We start from the raw sequence: 22076 nt of genomic DNA on the forward strand, positions 1-22076 counted from the left end.
TTTCTCCCTACAGGCTGTAATCGGCTGCAGTGATCTGTGTCAGCGGGGACAGGCAGCCGATTACTGACTGTAAGGAGAAACCTCCGACAGTCTGTGAGCTTCCTCCCCGTGTCGTCTACTCACCCCTCCGCGCGATCGTTCTCCATTCCAGCAGCTGACCGCAATAGCCAACCTGTTATTGGCTCTTTTAAATTGCAGTCGCCAACAACAGGCTGGCTATTGCATCCGCCCACTGCCTGCTCATAATCAATAGAGGTGGACCTGATGGAGAACTTCAGGTCCCTCCTCTGCTGATTGACAGCAGGCAGTGGGCGGGTGCAGTAGCCAGCCTGTTACTGGCTATTGCAATTTGAAATATCCAATAGCAGGCTGGCTATTGCTCCCAGCAATTAAGTATAAAAAAAAAAAAACAAGTTTGAAAAAAATAAATAAACTAAAATAATAAAAATAAAGTTAAAAAAGTAAAGTTAAATAAATAAAAAGTAAAAAAATAAAGTTAAATTAAATAATACAACAGAAATAGAAAAAAAAATGAAAAGTTAAATAAACTATAAATAACCCCCCACACACACACACAATTGAAGTCTTAAGCCCCTGCGAACACACGCATTTAAAAAAAATAAAAATCATGGCAGACGGTATGGATGATGTAACTGGTGGAGCCACGCACAGCCGCACAACTAAAAAAAAAAAAAGAAGCCTTTTTTTCTCTCTAAACCTAGGTGCGTCTTATGGAGCGAAAAATATGGTACTTATCTGTCAAAAATTGCAGATTGATGAAGGAACTCCTAGCAACCTCTGGAGGAAACATAGCGTTCCACATAATCCTGGCTGAGAAAGGTTGCCCTACAGAAACTCAGAATCCAAAGCAATTGCACTAATTCTATAGAAAAATATAACTTCCATACTTCAGTTTCCTTTTTCAGGATTTTGTACTGGCAATGTTATAATACTGGGTGAAGTGCGTTTATCACAGAGAGCATATGTTTTTTTTTTTCACTCCAGGTATCTAAATCAGATTTATCCCAGTTGATCTGAAGCCAGAGTAAACACAAAAAGTCTGAACTTTTGTCTGAATTTGATCTATCATGTTTTGCGAATCAGTTAAATATATTGGAATAGCATCTGCATTTAAAGAGACTTTTTATTCTAATGTGCCCACTTGTAATACCTGGATCAGCAAGAAGCTCTATTGCTAGTGCAAAAAGAAGTGGAGATGGGACAACCCTGGCCTGTTTCCCTTACATAGCATATATTTGTTTTTTTGCGTCTCTTAAACAAAGATGCTCGGCCGGAGAAAATGGCATATCCGCATGGTTCATACACAAGGTTTAATTTAATTGTCTATTCCAAATGATAACCTAATAATCTAAGTATGGAGTATTTGAAATCTACAAATTGGAAGCCTTTGTATGTATTATGTGCCATTTTATTTAACTTCCCTGCATGGTGTACTATATCATTGTAGTTTTCCCCACAGAGAAAAAGGAAGTTATTATAAATAAAAGGATGGAATGATGACCTGAAAGAATGAAGAACACTACATGATAACACGGTTACACTAACCTGAGCAATGTTGGCCTGTGATGCTAGCCGTATCATTATGTCCAATTTCTCCAATTTCACATAAATTGGATCATTGTACTTGACAAAAAACACTTTGATTTCTTGCTTTAGAATCTCTGGCCTGGATTACACAAGTAGGGAAAAAGAGGAAACATAAATAAAACAAAAAATTACATTTGCAAACCAATAAAACATTAAACCAGCTCTTGGCTTTTCAGGTAAATAAACAAATTGCTGATATAACAGATGAAGAGCTCTCCTTCCATTCATGGTTCTAAGGGGAACCACTCCATTACATAAACACCTCAGAACAGGACAATGAAAAGTGATAAATGAAAGTATGAAAGTGACAAACAAGAAACATGACGTCGTCCTACCAGCCCAAGAGGTAGTTTGTTATAAACATGCAAACTATTAATAGTATGGCAAATAAAAAGTGAGTTAATTGTTTTTAACTGTAAACTATTTTTGTGGCAACATAAAGTGCTGACTTCCACACACAAATTTTCCTTTCATATTTGTGGTTCTCTAATACAGCATTTCCCAAACTTGGCACCCTTTAGAAGTATGCAAATTCTTGAGGCACCCGAGTATAAAATGTAAAAACTCTAAATGTAAACAGGACATGTGGTCCCCCCAAAATCCATACCAAACCCTCATACGAGATATGGGTCTGGTATGGATGGGGGACCCTCAAGCATAAATACAAACACACATACAAAAATAAAGTGGGATTCCCCCTTCACATCAGAGTCCCTTTACCATCACAGCCCCTACTTCACGTCAGAAGGCCTCACTTTCAAATCAGGAGCCTTCTTTACATCAGAGGCATGAATTTGTGTGAAAATTTCAAGGCACCCGCTAGATAACGTCATGGATATTTTCAGCATGGCAAACAGATGTAAACAATTTTATGACAGTGCTCTGGCCGTTGCTTCAGATGGGCGAGTGCTGTTGTTATAGTGTTACTACTGAAGGCTGGGGTCTACTTTTTATGTGGACAAGGCCTTGGAGACCAACCCTAAATGCACACAAAATACATTACCAGTATTACCTTTTTTGGACAATCAGATTGATGTTTCTTAGAGCCACATACTGGACCTCTGGCTCCCCAGAGAGCAGAGTAACCAAAGGAGGTGCCAATTTCTTGAGCAGCATAGTGTAGTAATCAGAGTCTTTAGGTAGAAGTTCCAGAAATTTCATCAAAACTTTAACAGCAGAAAGGACAACAGCGGAGTTGGCATGAGATAAGCGAGGAGTGACGCGCTCACAGATACTGTACAAATACAAAAAAGTATACTCTGTTATGAAAAACAGTGTGAGATATAAATCACAACCACATTATTATATGGTTTAAGTTGAAAAACTGAAAGTACAAATACGAACTATAAAAGGATGCACTTACCTTTGTGCCTCCCTCTCATCTTTTGGATTGTAGTTTGAGAGACAGTCAAGAATAAAGATCTGGCCCCATTCGGTGCATTCATTCAAGGCAGTCAGCAATTTGTTAATGTTTTGGGGATTCAGATCAAGAAGGTTACTGTTGGGGTGAGACTCGCTGATTTCAGACAGAGCAGCAACAGCATTGGCAACCACCTGCCAAAGGAAGGATGAAATATTAAATATTGGAAGCCAAAACTACAACATACAACAAAGTAGAAGAAGCACTAGGAACAGTTTGGCAAGGGTATAAAAGTCTGGATTTGCCACAAGAAAGGAAAAAAAAATTAAACAATCACACAAGCTGAACAAGAAAACAATGACTGCAATCTATATTGGCCTTCACCTATAGGTGAATATCTGATAACAACTGCCAATGTGCAGCATGTTGAGCACCATTTAATACAAAAGACCAAATTCAACACGAAAACTCACAAAGCTAGCAAATATCAATTTTAGTCCTGGGTAAAGCTAGCCATCTTGATGAACTGGCTGAATTTCGCTTTGTAGGTGCCCTTGTTGGCAGCCTTACATCCGCCATCTTCTTCAAAGAAGCCGGTTGAAACATTTTTCGACGAACAGTGACGACAGCTGCTTGTATTCTGAAAGTTGCACACCCGTTGCTGTTAGAATACAATAGCCAAGCAAGAGATTTGTCCATCCATGCTGTTTAGCATGGATGGAGGAATCTGTTTTATTTTTTTTCTGTTCAATCTACAGTTTGAAAGAAAAAATAAAACAGTGTTCGGCCAAGTCAAAATCATTTATAGAAAGACAAACAAAACAACTCAGACTAATACAAACCAACATTCTAAAAAAGCGACACATTAGGAAAACATTAAGAAAATATACATTAGAAAAAAGTAAAATTCAAAGGAAATCATTACTGATGTCTATTTGACGGCTTAAGGGCAACAAAATGAAATTGCTTAAGTTTAAAAACAAGAAACTGGTGTTCTATTAAGAACCACTTTAATATTGAAGGATCAGTCCAACCAAAACCTATCATCACGTAAGAGTTGCAGCCTGGAGGTCTACCCCCATATTGCAAGGGTTAAATGCTTGTTTTTGTCTAGGTGGATTCTGTAAAGCGCTTTCCCTTACCTGATGTCTGTTCCCGTTGGCTTGAGGATCAACACTCTCAGCCTCTTACCCCTCTCCACTCCAGTGGTTGGAGGCCCACTGACATCATCACATTTAGGGCTGCAGCTAACGATTATTTTCATAATCGATTAGTTGGCCGATTATTAAGTTCGATTAAATTTAATGCAAGGTGCATAGCTCTGCATTATACACAAGTACACTGAGGGACAATTCACAAGTCAGAGCGGAGGGTAAAAAGAAGAGCGCCGACCGCAGGGATTAGGTTAAAAAATGTGCTTTACAGAATGCCTCCAGACAAAAGGAGAAGTTAAAACTTGCAGTATGCGGGTAGCCCCACTGCAAAAGGTAGTTTTTGTTAACTTACAATAGGCTACAGGTACACTTACAGTGATTTTCAAGACTACATTACGAGGGCCACATTGATTTTTATCCCCAAGTCAAAGTAAGCATAGATTTACACTTAAACTCACAAACTTTATGAAATGTAAGAGGACAATTTCTCCTCCCACAAACAACCTTCTCATAACGCATAACACTGGTCAACACACTTTTTCTGGCATAAGGTATTCCAACAGTTTTAAGGTAATTTTGGGGTGCTGATTCCAAATCTGGCATCAGTTGTTGTCTATCACATCAGGTTTTTGAGATATCAAATATTGCATTTTCAATAAAAACAGCAAATTTATGCTCATATACGAATAGCTATACAGGCATACATACAAGAATAAGATAAGATAAGATACTCTTCTTTAATTTTTACAGAGTGTCCTATTGGGATTGAACCATATATATATTTCTGTTGTGAAGAAACACACATTTCAAACTCCTTTTACTATCAATAAAAAGTCTCCATTCACTTAAATCCTATACGGGCAGTCCCATATTGAGAAAAAGCTCTTCAACATCATTACAATAAACAAGTTGACCATCTGAATGGAAGTACTTTCGCAGTGCTGCTTCTCTGTTACCATAAAAGGAGACACTAGTGCCAGGTCTGAGTAGTCCTTTCTCTTGCAGCCTGGAAGCAAACAATTCAGCAGACTGCTTTGGCAAATACAAATCTCTTACAAGATCATTCAATTCAGGCTCACTAAACAGAGACATTTTATCACAATCTGCATCAGATGGTGTATATTCGATCTGAGCATCATCAACTGTAGAAGCAGGTAAACTGAGGGATTCAACATCAATCTCTGGTAGATCAGTAAATATAGGCCCAGGTATTTCCTCACAGTGCTCAACTGGTCGTCTGGCAGATGGGATATCTGGGCATTGTAAGTGTTGTTTATTTTTCTTATTGAAACCCTTTACATTGACAAGGCAGAAGTAGCAGTTATCCAAATGGTTTGTAGGTTCTCTCCAAACCATTGGCACACCAAACTTCAGCTTAGCAATTCTTTACTTTAGACCATGATCGCAAAGTTTCAACACAGGTTTTACACACTTTGTGAGGAGCCCAATTTTTGTCTTGGTCTCCAAGTCATACTTTAAAGTAGGCAAGATAAACATTCTTGACAAAAGGTATTAATGTTGCGCCTTTGATCCTGCAAAGTGCAGCTGCCACAGATGTAGCAGAAGATATCTGGGTCATTACTGCATTTCCTTCTTTCGGATGTTGTAGCCATTGTTAGATCACGCCCCGCAGAAGGAAAATAATAAATGTGGACATCTACATAAAATTATATTATAAAACACACTATCCTAAAAATACAGCACCATATTTTAACACTAAAGCAGTCACTGACTCGCAACAACTTGCAATCATAAGTGACAAAGAGTTCATTTCGGGTAAAATCAATGAAAATGGGGTACACCGGTAGCATAAAAATTAGATGTGATAGAGCAAATCTGAGATCAGATTTGGAATCAGCACCCTGAAATTAGTCTAAAAAAAGTCCAGGCCAGAAATGTTTTTTTGTTGACCATCTGATTTATTAACAACTTCCACTGGGATACTCGAAGTTCACCCTTCTAATAGCAATGGGCTCGCAAAAAATGAACAATGTTTCCTGTAGGAATATAATGGTGTAGTATGTCCAGTGTTTTTCATCCAATAAACCAAAAAGACTTAGTAGGGTACCAAAGAAAGTAGTCACTTGCATTCAGAAATCAAGTATGATTGAAGTGCATTAAAGCAGCTTGGGGGTTGGGTGTAGTGTATAAAGTTATGGGTAGTTTTATACAAACAGACAGAGAATACATAAGGCTGGAGGATAATATACAGATGGAGTAAATGGTTATTGATCTCTGGTGAGCTACATATATATGCCTTTTAAATTGTGCCTCTAAGCCATGATGAAGTTGAGGAAATCTGTAAAAGAAACTACCAGGCATACTTTTCTAGGAGTTGTCTAAAAAGGTGCAGACCATCTTCACGGTACATATTTGATAAGGAGGCAATTCATGAGATTTCCATAAAGTAGAGTAAGGAATAGTACATAGCTGTTCTATAACTGGATAATGCCATAAGGATAAATCATCAGGCAGACCCTAAAAGGATACCGGTTGTTTAACTCCATTGGTAAATGCCGTTTGCAAGGGATTTTATTAGGGGCTTCTAGAAATATTAAAGTATCCCTCCAAGCAAAATTGAAAAACTCTTTTGTACAAGGTTCCCATCTTTTTTTTTTCCTCATTTACGGTATGCTCCTTTAAATTATCCTTAGATAATATTATTACAGTGCCTATTAAGACTGACATTTCACTGCTTATTGTCTTAGTTCCAGGTTCTGCTGAGAACACTATACTGCCTCTCCACAAAGAGGCTTATTCCACAGATGTTGTTGGCCTTGGGAGGCTTCACCACCTGATTGTTATGCATAATCTCTGGGCTTTCCCTCAGTAGGTATGTTCAGCTTCAACAAATCTATTATGCATAGTCTCTGAAGTTCCACTCATGTGCATGCTCACAGCTCAAGCACATGAACATACACTTCTATCGGGCATATGAACATACACTTCCTCCCTGTAAATGAAGTTCAAGGGGGTGATGTAATTTCCTCTCCTGAAGTCATCCATCAGGGGATTCTCTTCCCGCTGCTAACCAGCACTGAGAAATAGCAGACCCTTATGACCACATGTAAACAATTGAATTTAAACATAATTAAAAGTTAATTTTAACTAATTAACTGTAAGTGAAGAAGCAATACTCGAAGTACTATCTTTTTTTTTTTTGAAAAATCTTTTTATTCATTTTGCATAGTAAACAATTACATTACAGTAACATTCGGGCACCAACATAGCACCCCATTCATACGCAACAGTGTATACATTACGGCATAACGTATGCCAACAACCGTAAAGGACCATGCAAGGTCCAATAACTAACCCTCTGACCATAACCCTCCCCCTCCCCTAGGCACAGGTAAATTATTACAATATAATTACAATCAATCCACCCCCCACCCGCTCCCTGATGTGAACCTTACAGCCAATCTCTTAAGTACTATCTTTGACCAGGTATGTGTTTTTTGTAGGCAAATTACCATGGCTTCGGATAGCTGAAAAGAACAATGGTATGTACTCAAATTTAGCAGTGTACCCAGGTTGAAAAATCCACATTTATTAAATGCCATCACTCTATAATAAAACTTGAAATTGAAATTGTGTAATTGTCATTGTTTTACTTAATCTTGCTGTCAAATATTTAATTTTATGGCTGTTCTGTGTTTGAAGGGGTTCAGACCTTGTGATAGGATACATCTGCTTTACTTGCAATGCAATTAGGCTTCCTGCAGTTTCAACTTTCTCCGAATTATATTCATGTCAGAGACTAACAAAATCAGTTTTTGACAGAAATAATATCTAAAGAGGACAACTTTAAACATTGCTTCATGTAATGCAAGTACAATCCACCTTTTTCTTGCTAGCAAGTAAAGTAAAAAAATACTTTCTATGTAAAGGGTGTTCGTAAATAATAAAACACAATTTAACAGCAATAGAAACATTTTTTGAAAGCTTTGGAATTAAGTATTTTGCACTGACAGCTCAGTAACTTAAAGCCTGGCTACTGATATCTTAGAAAACAGAAGCACAAGACAAGTGAATAAGAAGCTTGCTGAGAGCGATGATATGCTTATGTCTCCAGACTTCACAGTGTGACAAACAGAAAGACACATTAACCAAGCAGAGAAACCTCCGATTTTGAACAGTGTACGCTTATAAGCTGAATTACATGCATTTACAATATCTCAAGGCTTTAAACAAATTTATTTGTAACACTTTGCGACTGACCTTTAAGTACTGCCAGCTGCTTTAATTGGCAATGAGTTTTTTGAAGTTTTGAAGTATTTATTTTCTCATGCAGAAATTTAGCTAAAACAGTATGTGACTATATGGGGGTGGGGTTTAAATTATTCTCAAATTAAAGCATATCTAAACCCAAAAACAAAAAATGTTGTATATGGCAGCTTACCAGTACGTACATGTGGTGTTGCATTCATTAAAATTTTTAAGCTAAGAACATTTTTCAGCAAGTACAGTCAGTTTACTGGCCTTAGATCAGTTTTTTTCAGTTGTAGCTGAACCCTTTCAGGTTGTTTTGGATATTTGTGCATGTAGCCATCACGCACTTTTTTGTCCTCCCTTTTATGATCTGGAAGCTCGCCAGGGTTTTAATCTTTGGGTAGTTTTTGGTAGCATGTCTGCAGAGGCGAGGGAGACCCCATGATGAAGGGATGCAATGGCAGACCTTGTGGATTCCAAATTTTTGAACTCATGAAGAACTCATGAAATTAAGACATTTAGAGCTTTTAGATCCAAGATGGGGCACGTTTCCTTTTGCTTTGGGAATGTTGAACAGATTAGTAGAAGGCTTGAAACTTTTCTGTATCCAGAACAATGGCAATCACTGCTTGATTTAAGATGTCTGCTGGGGCGGCATGAAGGTCTGTTAGCCTTTGTGTCAGAGACAGAAAATTTAGCTTGCAACCCTTGGACACCTGGATACCCAGGCACCTGAAATGCTTTCCGTCCAGATGTCCCCAAAGGTCACAGATATCCAGCCCTACTTTGAAAAGTCGGGACATTCCTTCACTGTGAAGTGGACTTTTTGACGCAGTGATATCTTTAATAAAATGGTTCAGGAAAGCTTAATTAGACATTGTTCCTCAAAGGGCATACACCGAAAGCGTTTTTTGTACCGTTGTTCCACAGACCAACATATAAGGCAAAGTACCCACTAACCTGTCAACAAAACAGTATAGTGCATTGAGTATTGTTCCATGACTGAATAATCAGCAAGAAAAGTTCAGGTTTGTCAGCCATGTGCTCCTAGAGAGTCTGACAAATCGACACGACAGCTAAAGTGGGTTGCCTGGCAGGTAGAACAAGGGTTTGGAAAGGGATTCCACCCGCTCACTTGTCAATCTGACCCTTAACCCCTTCGTGATTGACGACGTACAGTGTACGTCGCCAGCATCGGGGCTGTTTAAACAGACTCCCGGCGACTTTTGCCGCCGGGACTCTGTTTAAACTTGTAGAACCGACTGTCGGCTTTACAATAGAAGCGATTCTGGTGACTTACCTGTCGCCATATCACTTCTGTGTCCCGAAGAAGGGGCCGCCCCCCCGCCGGGCACCGCCGCCGTGCTTCCCGGGCTCCTACGGGCCCGGGACCGGCGTCCTTGGGGAGATGGGGAGGAGGTCGACGAACTTCCGTTCATTGATCCCCTCCCCGTTCTATGGGACCGGGAGCGATGCAGATTGCATCACTTCCGGTCCCTGGGCTGTCAGTTCTGGGCTCCTGCAGCCCAGCTATAAGCTATTGAAGTGCGATCTGCACTTCAATAGCTTATTTCCAGTGTAAAGGTGACACTGAGGGTCTTTTGGACCCCCAGCATCACCTTAAAGAGGACCTGTCACCACCATCTGCTATTACATGGGGGGGCTTGCAAGCCCCCCCATGTGATAGCAGTCAAAGTAAAGTAAAAAAAAAAAAAAAAACAGTTTTTAAAATTAAAATGAAATAAAATAAATCTAATAATAATAAAAAAAAAATTTAAAAGTACCCCGCCCCCGCGAGCACGCGCGTCGCCACGTAAACACGCGTCGGGTGCGCCTACGTATGAAAACGACGAACGCGCTACACATGTTGGGTATTGCCGCGCACGCCGGAGTGAGAGCAATAATTCTAGGGCCAGTATTTTGGGGTATCTCTAAATTGATGACCTGTGGGGGCTTTTAAAGCGTCTTCTGTGGACTTTTTGGGGTACTGCAGTTTTTCGCCGTTTCACGGACGCACGCAATGTGTAACTGGGCATGTTGGGTATAGTTTTACTCGTTGTAACCTCATCTTTTATATTTCATTTACAAAATGGGTATTTTGTTGTGTTTTGGGGCATTTCATTAAATATATCACTAAATTTGGGGGTTTAATAAGGAGTTGCGCTAATATTGCACAACATAAAAATTTGCAACTACCACCATTATATTGTATAGTGTCTTGGCATTCAGAAAATATATAATGTGTGGGGGATTTAAGTAATTTTCAGGCCTAAAATGTGGAATATAACATGGGTGCAAAATATTAAAAAAAGGCCTCAGTCATGAAGGGGTTAAACATTGGAACATCCTCAACGGGGACAGTCAGTTTTTTATAAAGGCAAGAAATAGCTGGATCCATAATGGAAATGGACCACTTCATAATAAATGCCTCCTCAAATGGATATTGCTTGGCAAAGTGTGTGGGAGGAGAGAACAGTTTGTCAGGAGTAGGGCAGTCACTGTACAGAATAGTCTCCAGTATGGAGTGTACTGTAAAGGTTCTGACATTCTTAGGATTAGTTTAGATTAGATTAGTAACAGGAGTGACTTCAGACACAGTTTGTTCTAGTTTCAAACATGTGCATACTGTGTCAACAACCGATAAGATTGGAAGCTACATGAGCAGACTGAGGCTCCTCTGACACAAAATAATCAATAGCTGATGCACGAGACTCCTCCTTCAATAAAGTATCCTCGGGTGTTCAGCTGCAGGTATGTCAGATATACAGTACACTCCAGAGGAGAAGGCATAGAAGTATGTTTATGGCCCTGTGCCCTACGTCAGCAACCATAGCAGTGATTTTGTTATAAAATGTAGCGTAGCTGTAAAAAAATCTTTCCTGCATAATACAGAGAACGGAGTAACATCTGACAGAGCTAGAGATGACTCCGAAGTGCATGTGGACACCAACAGGGACAATAATCCAGGCTATCGGCACTAGGTCCTTGAGAAGGAACACTGAATGCCATCCCACATATATCTTTGAACTACTACTTATCCTGTGTTCCAAATAAATAAAATGTTTGTATTTACTATATAATCTTTTTCTTGAAGTGCATTTAGGGACACAAGAATCTAGTAATTTTTAAACCATTGGGTTATACTGTTGTCTACAGGAGGTTGGGACACTGACAACATTTTTTTTAAAAAGCCAGTCCCTATACAACCTGCTTCCATAAGTACAGAAGGCCAATAAAACAGAGGGGCGTACTGTGTCCTTCAAAGAACATCAAAAAAGGTTTTATGGCAAGTACAAAAATCTTGTTTTATTTATGGTCCACTGAGAAACAAAAGGATCTATTAATTCTAAAAAAAAAAAGCGGCATTACCATAGATGGTTTTTTCTTTAACCCTTTGTTAGGACAGACAGAGCGTAAATCTAGTTTACAAATGATAATAGGATCTTCTAGCACAGTATAGACAGGGTTACGCATAGAAAAACAAATTTACCACACCCTCAAGTCACCTCCTTAAAATTACAGAGAATGGAAAAGCTTCAGTTTTAAAGATTTCAGAAAACAGCTAGTAACAATTTTTAATTATGCTATGTGAATGAGAATCATGTAATAAACATGTCACAAATATAGGTGTTATCCCAATTTGGCTGCAAAAAGTGGAAATACAGAGGCCTACCACGGAGTCACACGGATAGTCTTCCCTAGCATCGGTGACCCTCATTGTTGGATTCAATGGCACTCATTGTGGAGTGTGATGTGTGAACACTGTTCTATGCAGAACTCCCCTATAAAGTCAGGCTGCAATCCAAAGGGTTTGTCAATGACAGCCTGGGCTTGCAAATATGGGTGAATGGCACTAGTTAATTTCTACCTAGAAGAAAAGCAGTGATCAGCAGCAGAGGAAGATGTTGGTGGCAGCACTGGAGCATGTGAATATTTTCTTTTAAACTTTCATTTTATACTCAACAGCTTGGGATTAGAAAAAAAAAAAAAACTTAAGAGCTGGTTTAGGCTCCAAATCATGCTGTCTTTGGTCCAGTCATGTGATGTCATGGGTCCTCTTTCTCAGAGAAGGGCAGCACATAATGGCGTCAGTGCTGTTACCTTAGTCTCTTGTGAGCCCAGGGAGACAAGATGACGTGCCACCCAGAGCATAGGTCCTTGACACTGTGGGCTCACAGGAAGCATAGGGCAAATATTGCAGCAGGAACTGTTTTTTTTCTTAACTTTAACCCCTGCAAGGATATTCATTTTATTAATTCATAAGCTGAAGTTGAGTTTTAAGTTTATTGAAAGAAGGTTAGTGTTGGGGTGAAATTTAGTGCATATGTCTTTGTGGGTTTTAGAGTATGGTGTTGCTCTCTGTGCTCATTCCCTGACATGAAAGCAATGTAAGGCCCCACCACTTGGGAGTTGCAACCTACACACAAAAGACCCTTGCTTTATATGATAAATTAAAATGGCTACAGATCCTTAGAACAGCCAGAGAAATTAAACTCTTTCAAATAGCCAACCCATGTCCTTCCCCTCAGTCAGGTACCCATAGTAATTGTACATTTTTAACTTCATGAACTTATGCAAAGAACATAAGCTGTAAACGGGCTGTTCCCAATAGATAAGATAGATGGTTGGTCATAAAGATTTTTTTAAATATGCTGCAAACTCTCTGATTAACCATTCACAGGTTGAAATGCAAGCATCAAGGCTTTGCTAAAAGCTGCTGTGCCTACACTTCAGGCACAGATAAAGCAATGGGCACAGGCAATGCAGAATGAATAAGTGCAGAGAACCCAGGCTGCTTTGTTACTGTCACAGGGTAATTGGGAAATTAACTAAGTGTGTAACGCAGCTAATGAGGTGTAATATGCTTCTGATTAATAGGAATCTTCCACTTACCAACCTATTAAAGCATTATCAACAGGAAGCCTGAGTGAGGGCACACCCACTGGGATAGCAACAGGAAAGATTTAAAGACAACATAAACATAAAATACATATGGTAAAAAGATTAACAAACAATTACCGCTAATATATCAAGAGGGTTAAGGTCATAATAGGCAACAACTGCCAGATGAGGTGACAGTCTGTCTCTGGGGGCATAATACACAGGAATTACCAGCTGAGGCTCATTGAAGGGAAAAACAATTCAACAGAATAGAAAACCTTGTCGGTTAAAAATGTGTTTACTTGATATAGCAAATATATATGTGTGTGTGTGTGTGCGTGTGAATAGCCAAAGACACAATACAGCAGGGCTCAACATTTCAAGTCCTGAGCTACTAGCCAGGCCGTAGGAGTTACTCGCCACCAGTTGCCCCACCTAACCCTTACCCTGCCCCGGCCTTAACTCCGCCCCTAAACACACCCTCTTAAATAATCTTACGATAATTCTTATCCTATGATAGTAGCCGCTTGTAAACGGCAGATTAGAGATTCCTGCTGCAGAAAAACGCAAGTTCCTGACACAGGAAATCTCTAATCACTCTAATCACACCTGAAATATACTGTAGGTGTGAATGGGGCCTAATATACACATACACTAAAACACAATAATACACTTCTCAATGTTACATAGACTTCTGTTACCTAACTGTATTATCGTACCTTGTACCGTACCGTAAGTCTTGTACCGGAGGTACCGTATTATCGTACTTGTTTTTAAGGTAGATTTAAACAGAATCATACCGTACCGTATTTTGACCCCCAGACAAGATGAGCGCAACAAGAAAGAGCTATTCTGTCAAGTACAAGAAAAGAATTGTAGAGGACTCGTGCGGCAAGAATCTTACAGCTTACTGCCAAGAGAAGAAGTTGGATCTCCGATTGGTCCAAAAAATGGTGAGCAGATTACAATACCCTCAGTCAAAAGGTGGACATGGGAAATGCTAAGAAGCGCAAGTGTGGATCAGGTCGGCAAACATTATTTCCACATTTGAAGACATCACCTGTGAATGGATTGCTGATAGGAGAGCAAAGGCTTTGGTTGTGCGCAGGGCTGATATTCAAACATTTGCCCTTGCAATGGCACCAAAGTTAGATATATCCCCAGAAGAATTCAAAGCATCACAACATTGGCTGAATAACTTCCTTGAGCCATATGAACTGTCTCTAAGACGATCGACAACATTGTTCAAGCTGGAAGATGCTGAAGTTGTTAAACGTGCGCTTGCATTCAAGTCTTTTGTTGATGGCATACCAACTCTAAATACCAACTCTCCAACATGATTGGTATGGATGAAACTGCAGTGTTTATGGGCCAAGGATCTCAAACAACAATTATTCAGAGGGGTGCCTCATCAATCCATATTCCCTTCACTGGTTACGAAAGTAAACGTGTTACCTGTATTTTGGCAATTCGTCTGGATGGAAAGAAAGTCATACCTCTAATCATTACTAAGGGCAAGAAAGATGAGATTGAACGTGTTTCAGACATTTATGTTCTTGAAACCGAAAAAGCCTGGTGCACACAAGCAGTTATAAGGCAGTGGGTCGATTTAATGCTGCCACTTATTTTGCGAGGTGGTCAAAGAGGTCTGCTAGTCTGGCATTCAGCCAGCACTCACCGTGCTAAAGACATGAAGAACTTCCTCGCAGAGAGAAGAATTGATCAAATAATGATTCCTGCAGGAATGACAGCCTATCTCCAGACTCTTGATATTGCAATAAACAAGCCATTCAAGGACCATTTGCACATGGAGATCAATGATTTCATTGCAAATAGAATGGAGAGAAATCAGCGTGGAAACTTTGTGAAGCCTGGCCTGCAGGAGGTCCTGACTTGGGTGAAGAATTCATGGGCTAAAATCACTGACACCTGTGTTGCCAATGCACTACAAGCAGGCTACCTGGACAAGAAGTGTTCATTTAAGGAGAGCTCTATTGCCATACATGAAAGATTGGGGTCAATGGTTCTAAAGGAAATGGAGTCGCAAGAAAATCAAGCCAGAATTCGGGATTTGGAGAGTTATGATGATGTTCCAGAAGAAGATGACATACATGTATTTAAATAAATGTACGGTATATTTTTGTACATGAATACATGTTGATTAACTTTGGATTGTTGTACATTTTGTTGCACATAAAAAAAAAAAAAAAAGACATCCCCTGAAAATAAGACCTAGTGTGTTTTTTTTTGGGGGGAAAAAATATAAGACATCGTCTTATTTCCAGGGAAATACGGTAGGAATGCACTGAAATTTCGGCTGCTGAAACATATCGTCTGAAAATGGCACTGTTGGCAAAATGCCGAAAGTGCCATCTTTCGGACGAAATAGCGTTGCATCCCTGGTTTCTCTCCTCCCCGCTGCTTTGTGTCCCCGCAGGGAGGAGAGAAACTGTCAAAGGTGGCCGAGCGGTGCGGGCAAGGAGAGCGCTGTGAGCGGCCGGCATCTCTCCTCCCCGCACCGCTCAGCCTCCTGTGACAGATTAGGAGATTGTCAGTGTGAGTGCGGAGTCAGCATGTTAAAACAATCAGAGAATCCAAATCAGAGACAGAGCCTTGGGCCGGGTGGATGTTCAGGAGGCCCAGCTACAACCAATGTGTTCCTGCAGTAAACCAGGGGATAATGCAGTTGATCAACCCTGTGCACATGTCTGTAACAAGAAAGGATACACTGGTAAGCAGTTTGTGTCTGATGAGGCCATGCCAGTGCAGACAATACAAATGGGGCGATGTCTATGTACCAACTGCAGTCCAACTAAAAGGGATGGGGACACCAAAATTGCTACCTTGCCTTGGGCCCCATTTTCCCTTACAGTGACACTAAACGCAGGAGTTGAATCTTGAAAAAGCATTCAAGTACCATAACTACTAACAAAAATTTAGCTTATTTGTGTATAACTCAGCTGTAGAGCCTCAAATCATCTCTGAATTGGTGCTCACACTGCCCGTCTTTCTGGAGGGTGGCTACTTATGTTCCCCATGGTCTCTGTGTGTGTTGTAAAGTAGCTACCGCTCCAAGCTCACTCCCGTGATGGACAACCATCTCAATACAAGTTAGTAGACTAAACATGAGATTGTAGTCCATCATGGGAGGGATCTTGGAACAGTGGCTATGTTACGGCTACGTTACAGGGAACATGGAGAACAAAAGTAGCCACCCTCCAGAAGGAAGGACAGTGTCAGCAAAAATTCAGAGATGATTTGAGTGATACACAAATATGCTACATTTTTGTTAATAGTTACTTGAAAACATTTTTAAAATAAATTCCTGAGTTAATGTCACTTTAATCCATCTCTGATCCTGACATATAGCCAGCTAAACACTTTTCCTGCGCCCCTACTGGTCCTTTGTGAGGGGCAGCCTCATTAAGGAATAGGGAAGGAGGATGGACAGGGCCAAGCCTAACTTTTACAGGCAATCTCAAGATTTACTTATAACCTCATCCGTCTTTACCTCTGGGTCTACTTATCATTTTGACCTGAAATTTTACTGAATCTAACTTCTGCTTGTTAGGTTTTTAACGGTATGATCAGTTTAGATTGCTCAGGCTTGTGACAGATTTACTTTAAAGAGAAAGCAACATAGGAGTCATACCCCACCATGTTGATATATCTGGCTACCCTGCTAGTAGGGAGGGTAGACTCTTTTGTTGGACTGTCCTTTTACATACTTCACATGGAGAAGAAGTGATATATCTATTTAACCTAGTAGCATTTTTTAAAAATGTTGCAATGTGTGAAATGGTTAAATGTAGAGATGCCTATCTGAGTTTCTTTGAAGTAGCAAGGAAAACAAAAGCAAACATTGATTTTATGCTTGTCAGAGTATGCATCAAATCAATTTCTTCACTAAACAGTTTTCTGTCCAATTAAGTGGGTTTTACCGAGTTTATCAACAGCAATTATATAGATGGTAAAACCATTTTGGCTTAATTAAGGCTATTAAAGAAACACATTGATTAATGCAGTCATGTATTCACTAAATGTATTATAAAAACGGGTAGTACAAGAACCTGAATTTGATTTATATCAGCTTCCTGTAAAACCCATTACAGCAGGACTAGAAAGGTGAGTGCGACCATTATGAGCCAATCAGTCTCTGGTGCTTTGCATTGAGATGTCACAAATGGTTTACATGCTCACATGTGAGGAGACCAAAGGTTGACTCATCCTTCTGCCGCTGGCCCTTCAGCCATTTTGTGGGTGTTTCTACTGTCCTGGAATTCCAGGGCCTTCAAAAACTTAGTGGTAAGCAAGAAAATCAGGTGCATACTTGATGCCTCTTAAAAGCCTCAAGGAGCTCCTTGGATTTTGGGCCCTCCTATGTGGCATCCCCATACTCAGAAAGAGTAGCAGAATATGTTTTGGGGTGTCATTTTAAAAGAGAACTAAAGCCAAACCTTTTTGGGGGTTTAGTGCTCTTTTGGGTCAACGCCGTACATTTGCTAATGTACTCCTGTGACCCAAAGCCATCATCTAGCAGGCTACTGCCCGCTATTTGCTGATAGCAAATTAAAATTAATTTGGGTACAGTGTTTTATAACCGAGTAATAAACATTCAAAGCATCACTAAAACTAAAAAATAGCCTGGACAGGAAGGGGATGCAACATGCTGACCCTGAAGTGGTTAAAAGAGAACTTTGGCCAGAAAACTTTTTGCCAGTAGTTCTCTTTAGGGTCACAGTGACCCAAAACTCAGCAAATAGCGGCCTATTGGCTGCTATATGCTGAGAGTGCAGAGCCGCGCTGCACCCAGAAAGGATCCCGACAGTATTGTCGGGATCCACCCCACAGCCTGATTGACAGCTCGCACAGCTTCTCAAGAGCCAGATGTGCCCGTCCCCTCCCCTGTCTGTCTCGCCAGTCAGTACTGGTAGTACAGATAAGTGAGGGGGGAATCCAGGTGGGTAGTGGTAACTGACAGTCCCCTCTCTCTGCAAGACGATCGTGAACTAAGCGATCAGCGGTATGTGATTGCTCAGTTCTTGATCAATAGAGCTGACGTGACAGCTTCAGTGTCACAGTTTGGCTCTAACTATGGTATGAGTGTATTTCACTCATCCCATAGTTCTTTAAATAAAAGGCACCACATCCACTAATTTTCCAGAGCTGATTACCTGCCAACAACAACATAAATTTAAAACATAAATGTAATTTCTGCAGGGTCTTGTTAGGGAACCAAGAAACCGGAGTGAAACTTAAAGTGCAGGTTTAATATATAAAAGGAGTTTATTGAAAACAACAATAAACATAAATGGCAAAAAACAATGGAGAAAGTCCGGATGTAGTCAGTGCCAAGCCAGGAGTCAGATGCCAAAATGGGTAGTCAGCCAAGCAGGGAGAGCAGGATGAACGGAAACAAAGCCGGAGTCAGGAACCAGGACATCAGTCAGCCAGAGCCAGGATCATACATGGAAATCAGTAACAGCCGCATCACACTTGGTTGATCAGAACAAAAGCAAGGGCGGAGACTAAATGCACAAGGTGAAGGTTAAATAGTGACCTGGTGCCTACATCATCACTGTGGCACTGGAATTGCCCAGGAGTCTGGCCAGTGCAGCAGTAATTATGTGTGTGGGTTTGGACATAGGAGGGCGCCAAAAAACAACCACGGTGTCAAAAACACTTCAGCCATGCTGCAAGCTACTGGACAAGGCAGGGTAAGATACCCTAACAAGTCTCAGCTGTATCTACAAAAAGTGCTAATGCCACATGTGAAAGACTCATATATAGCTCACTCACAGCAAAAAAAACCCAATATCAATCAGTTCAAAAACCCCACTGCTGAGCAAAGATGCACTGTTTACATCCACGTGTAACATCACACTAAAGCTGGCCAAATTGTACAAAGAGTATATTCCTTAATCCTTCTTATGTTTTAGGATATGTGTAATTTAATTGTTTCTTACAGTACATGAGTAATCTGGCTCCAATGGCTTTCAATGCTAACTATCATGACCGAACCATGAAAGGATTTAGCACAACAAAGACAGAGACAGGCACGCCTATGGGTCTGTAACTATGCATGGCCAATTACACAATGTCTACTTATAGGCACTTGTGGTTTTCTTCTTTTCAGAAACTAATTGTGATTTGAAGGGGGTTCAGGCTATTGATTAATAAAACGGAATTGCGCATATTGGCTAGTATGTTACCTGAAAGGTTACTACCAGAATTGGGCTCCACTTACTACTACCACAGGCACAAAATAAAAAGCATTTTAAGGACACAAATAAAGTTTTTTTATTTTTAGCATTTCCCTACTTTTGACTTTTTCCATGCTTGGAATACTGCTTTATTGCACCTGCTTAAGGCAACAGCGCTTTTTAAAAACCAGTGGATTTCAAAGCTGAAGGTAGATATATATTAAAAAAAAAAAATCAATTATTACAATTATGTATTTAATAACAACAAAAATGTAATGCAAATATTTTTTTAGCTTAACATGTCTTGCCTCTTGCAATCCCATGTACAGTAACACTCAGGCCCCGTTCACATCAAGGTGTAGTGGAAATGTGCATTCCCACACATTTGTGCCATTTTGTTTCCTGTGGTTGATCCCCATTGGGTCCCCAGAGTACATGTGGGAAATTTGGTGACATGCGTTCCACGTTTTTTTACCACGCGAACGTGTGGGGGAAAACTGTGTTTGCTTGGCCGCGTTTGGGTGCCAGTACCTAGTAACGGCAATGTAAGCACGTTCTGTGCTTGTGCACTTATCGTGAAAGAGTGTCAAAGCGCACTCATTTGTACACATTTGATGCACGCTCACAATACGCTCTGGTGTAAACGGGGACTCGGACTGGAAGAGGAATGGTCAGAGGCAATCAGCCACTGCTGCAGAGCACATAAGATAACTGCAGAAAAGTGTGCTGTTGCTCCTTTACACTCCAATCAGAAAACAGAGAACAGGGGAGTTTCAGCCATTGTTCTGGGCCAAGTTGTGCTGCTACTAGGGATGCGCCAAAACATTTGGAGTACCGGTGCCGATACTTTTTTTCATGAGAACTACCAGGGTTGCAGCGGTTGCAGCTGGGACCTGGCTCTGGCGCTCCACCACTGTCCTGAAATCATTAGCCTGTATTGTTTTAGAAAAAAACTGTCACATGACAATGAACAAAAATGTATCAGTACTTGTAAGTACTTGGGCAAGTATCAGTACTTGTAAAAACGGTATCGGTGCATCCCTTTATTTATATTTAAAAAAACAAAATAATACATTAAAACAGAGATGTTCAAATCCCAGGAGATCCGTATGCTCCTTACAAATGACAGCTGCCTCCTAACGTTTTAATTTTTCTCTAGTCTAGTCTAGGAGCTTGAAAAGTATCTGTACTTGTACCGAGTACGGTACTTGGTATCAGGGCATCCCTAGCTGCTACTATCAAGTTGAATGAGATGGCTCTGTGGTATGGCTTGGGTCGTTGGATCACAAGATTAGCTTAACAGAATTACAAATTTATGACTAATACAGCCATTCCAATACTGGTATTCCACATGTGTAATTGGCTACATGGCTGTTAAAAGCACATTTATGTTCCCCCTTGAACTCAGGAGCCCTGTTTTATGTCAGAATTCCCCCTTCACATCAGAGTCCTCAGTCCCCCTTCACATCAGAATCCTACCATCACACCAGTAGCTGCAGCTTCAGCAGCATGGTAGAGGGCAGGGAGTGAAACAGGCCTGGTCTGATGCAAAATTCATCCTTTTCTGAATGGATCTCACCCTCCATGGATTAGCATCATTTGCTTCCATGGCGCTGGCAGCCAATCTGCATGTACAATACAAAGCGTGACGCTGTGTGAAAAAAGGTTGACTGCTCTAGTGCATCTAGAACACACTAACCCTAACACTCTTCTACATACAAACAATTGGTACCTATTGTTTTATAGCTATTATACTGTCAAATGCTGCCACCTTGTGGTTAACCGATTTATTATAGAATCTTTTTCTTAGCAAGTTAATTTTACATGTCTGATTCACTGTGGAATTGCAGCATCATTTCTCACTTTACTAGTTCATGGTTTAATCAGTGTTTGTAAAGTGATTGAGACGTGGTAAAATCAGTACTATGTCAAAATAGAGTTGCTGCTGCTATTTTCAAAACCATATCAAGAGTGGGTGTTTTCAATGCCTGCCAAGCACCTCCAAATATCAAAGTCATGATGAATCGGTATGCCATGTGCATTTTAATGGCTTTGGAGCGATAGCAGCACTTCCTAATAGTAGCAGAATGCAGGCCGAAACAACACGGGTGCTGGCAGATCTTTGAAGTAATTGTCTGTGTAAATCTAACCAAATTCATGTCCCCTTCTGACTTGCACAGGGAGCATGGAGCTGGCTTCCCGGCCAATCAGGAAGCCAGCAGTGTGTAATGACTCGCCGCCCGGCTTCCTGATTGGCCAGCTTCCTGACCAATCAGGAAGCAGGGCAGCGAGTCATTACACAACGCCCGGCTTCCTTAATGGGACTTCCGTTATCGGCGAGTACAGACAAAAAAAATATTGGTATTCGTACTCAATACAGAAAAACCGGTATCGGTGCATCCCCAATCAATACCCGTCCTACTCAGACCACCTCATCAACTAGAGGTCCACCACAGCTATGATGCAGGACCTGTCTTCCTTTGAATTTTTACAAATAACTGTTTAACAATAAAAAAAAGTCACTGACTGAAGACAACAGAATCATTGCAGTCTCTAATGATTTCAAAAATCTATAATGCACATGGTAGCCAGTGCCTGTAGTAACCAATCAGCTTCGCTCTTCAGTTTAGCTTTGAAAATAAAAAGATGTAAGCCGAT

The 22076-nt window shown here is 40.4% G+C and overlaps 1 protein-coding gene across 2 annotated transcripts in view; it reads right to left on the bottom strand.

Annotated features, from left to right (window-relative positions):
* Nucleotides 1–22076, bottom strand: part of AP2B1 (adaptor related protein complex 2 beta 1 subunit) — a 99292-nt gene that overhangs the window by 51675 nt on the left and 25541 nt on the right. For both annotated transcript variants that reach the window (XM_018561467.1, XM_018561466.1), the window contains exons 6-8: nucleotides 2972–3162; nucleotides 2621–2842; nucleotides 1567–1687 (exon numbers count right to left, since the gene is read on the bottom strand). In XM_018561467.1, coding sequence (XP_018416969.1) covers nucleotides 1567–1687; nucleotides 2621–2842; nucleotides 2972–3162 — 534 coding nt within the window. The remainder of the gene's footprint in view (nucleotides 1–1566; nucleotides 1688–2620; nucleotides 2843–2971; nucleotides 3163–22076) is intronic.

Source organism: Nanorana parkeri, unplaced genomic scaffold, assembly GCF_000935625.1.
Source record: "Nanorana parkeri isolate BGI_ZX_2015 unplaced genomic scaffold, ASM93562v1 scaffold525, whole genome shotgun sequence".
Classification (NCBI taxonomy): domain Eukaryota; kingdom Metazoa; phylum Chordata; class Amphibia; order Anura; family Dicroglossidae; genus Nanorana; species Nanorana parkeri.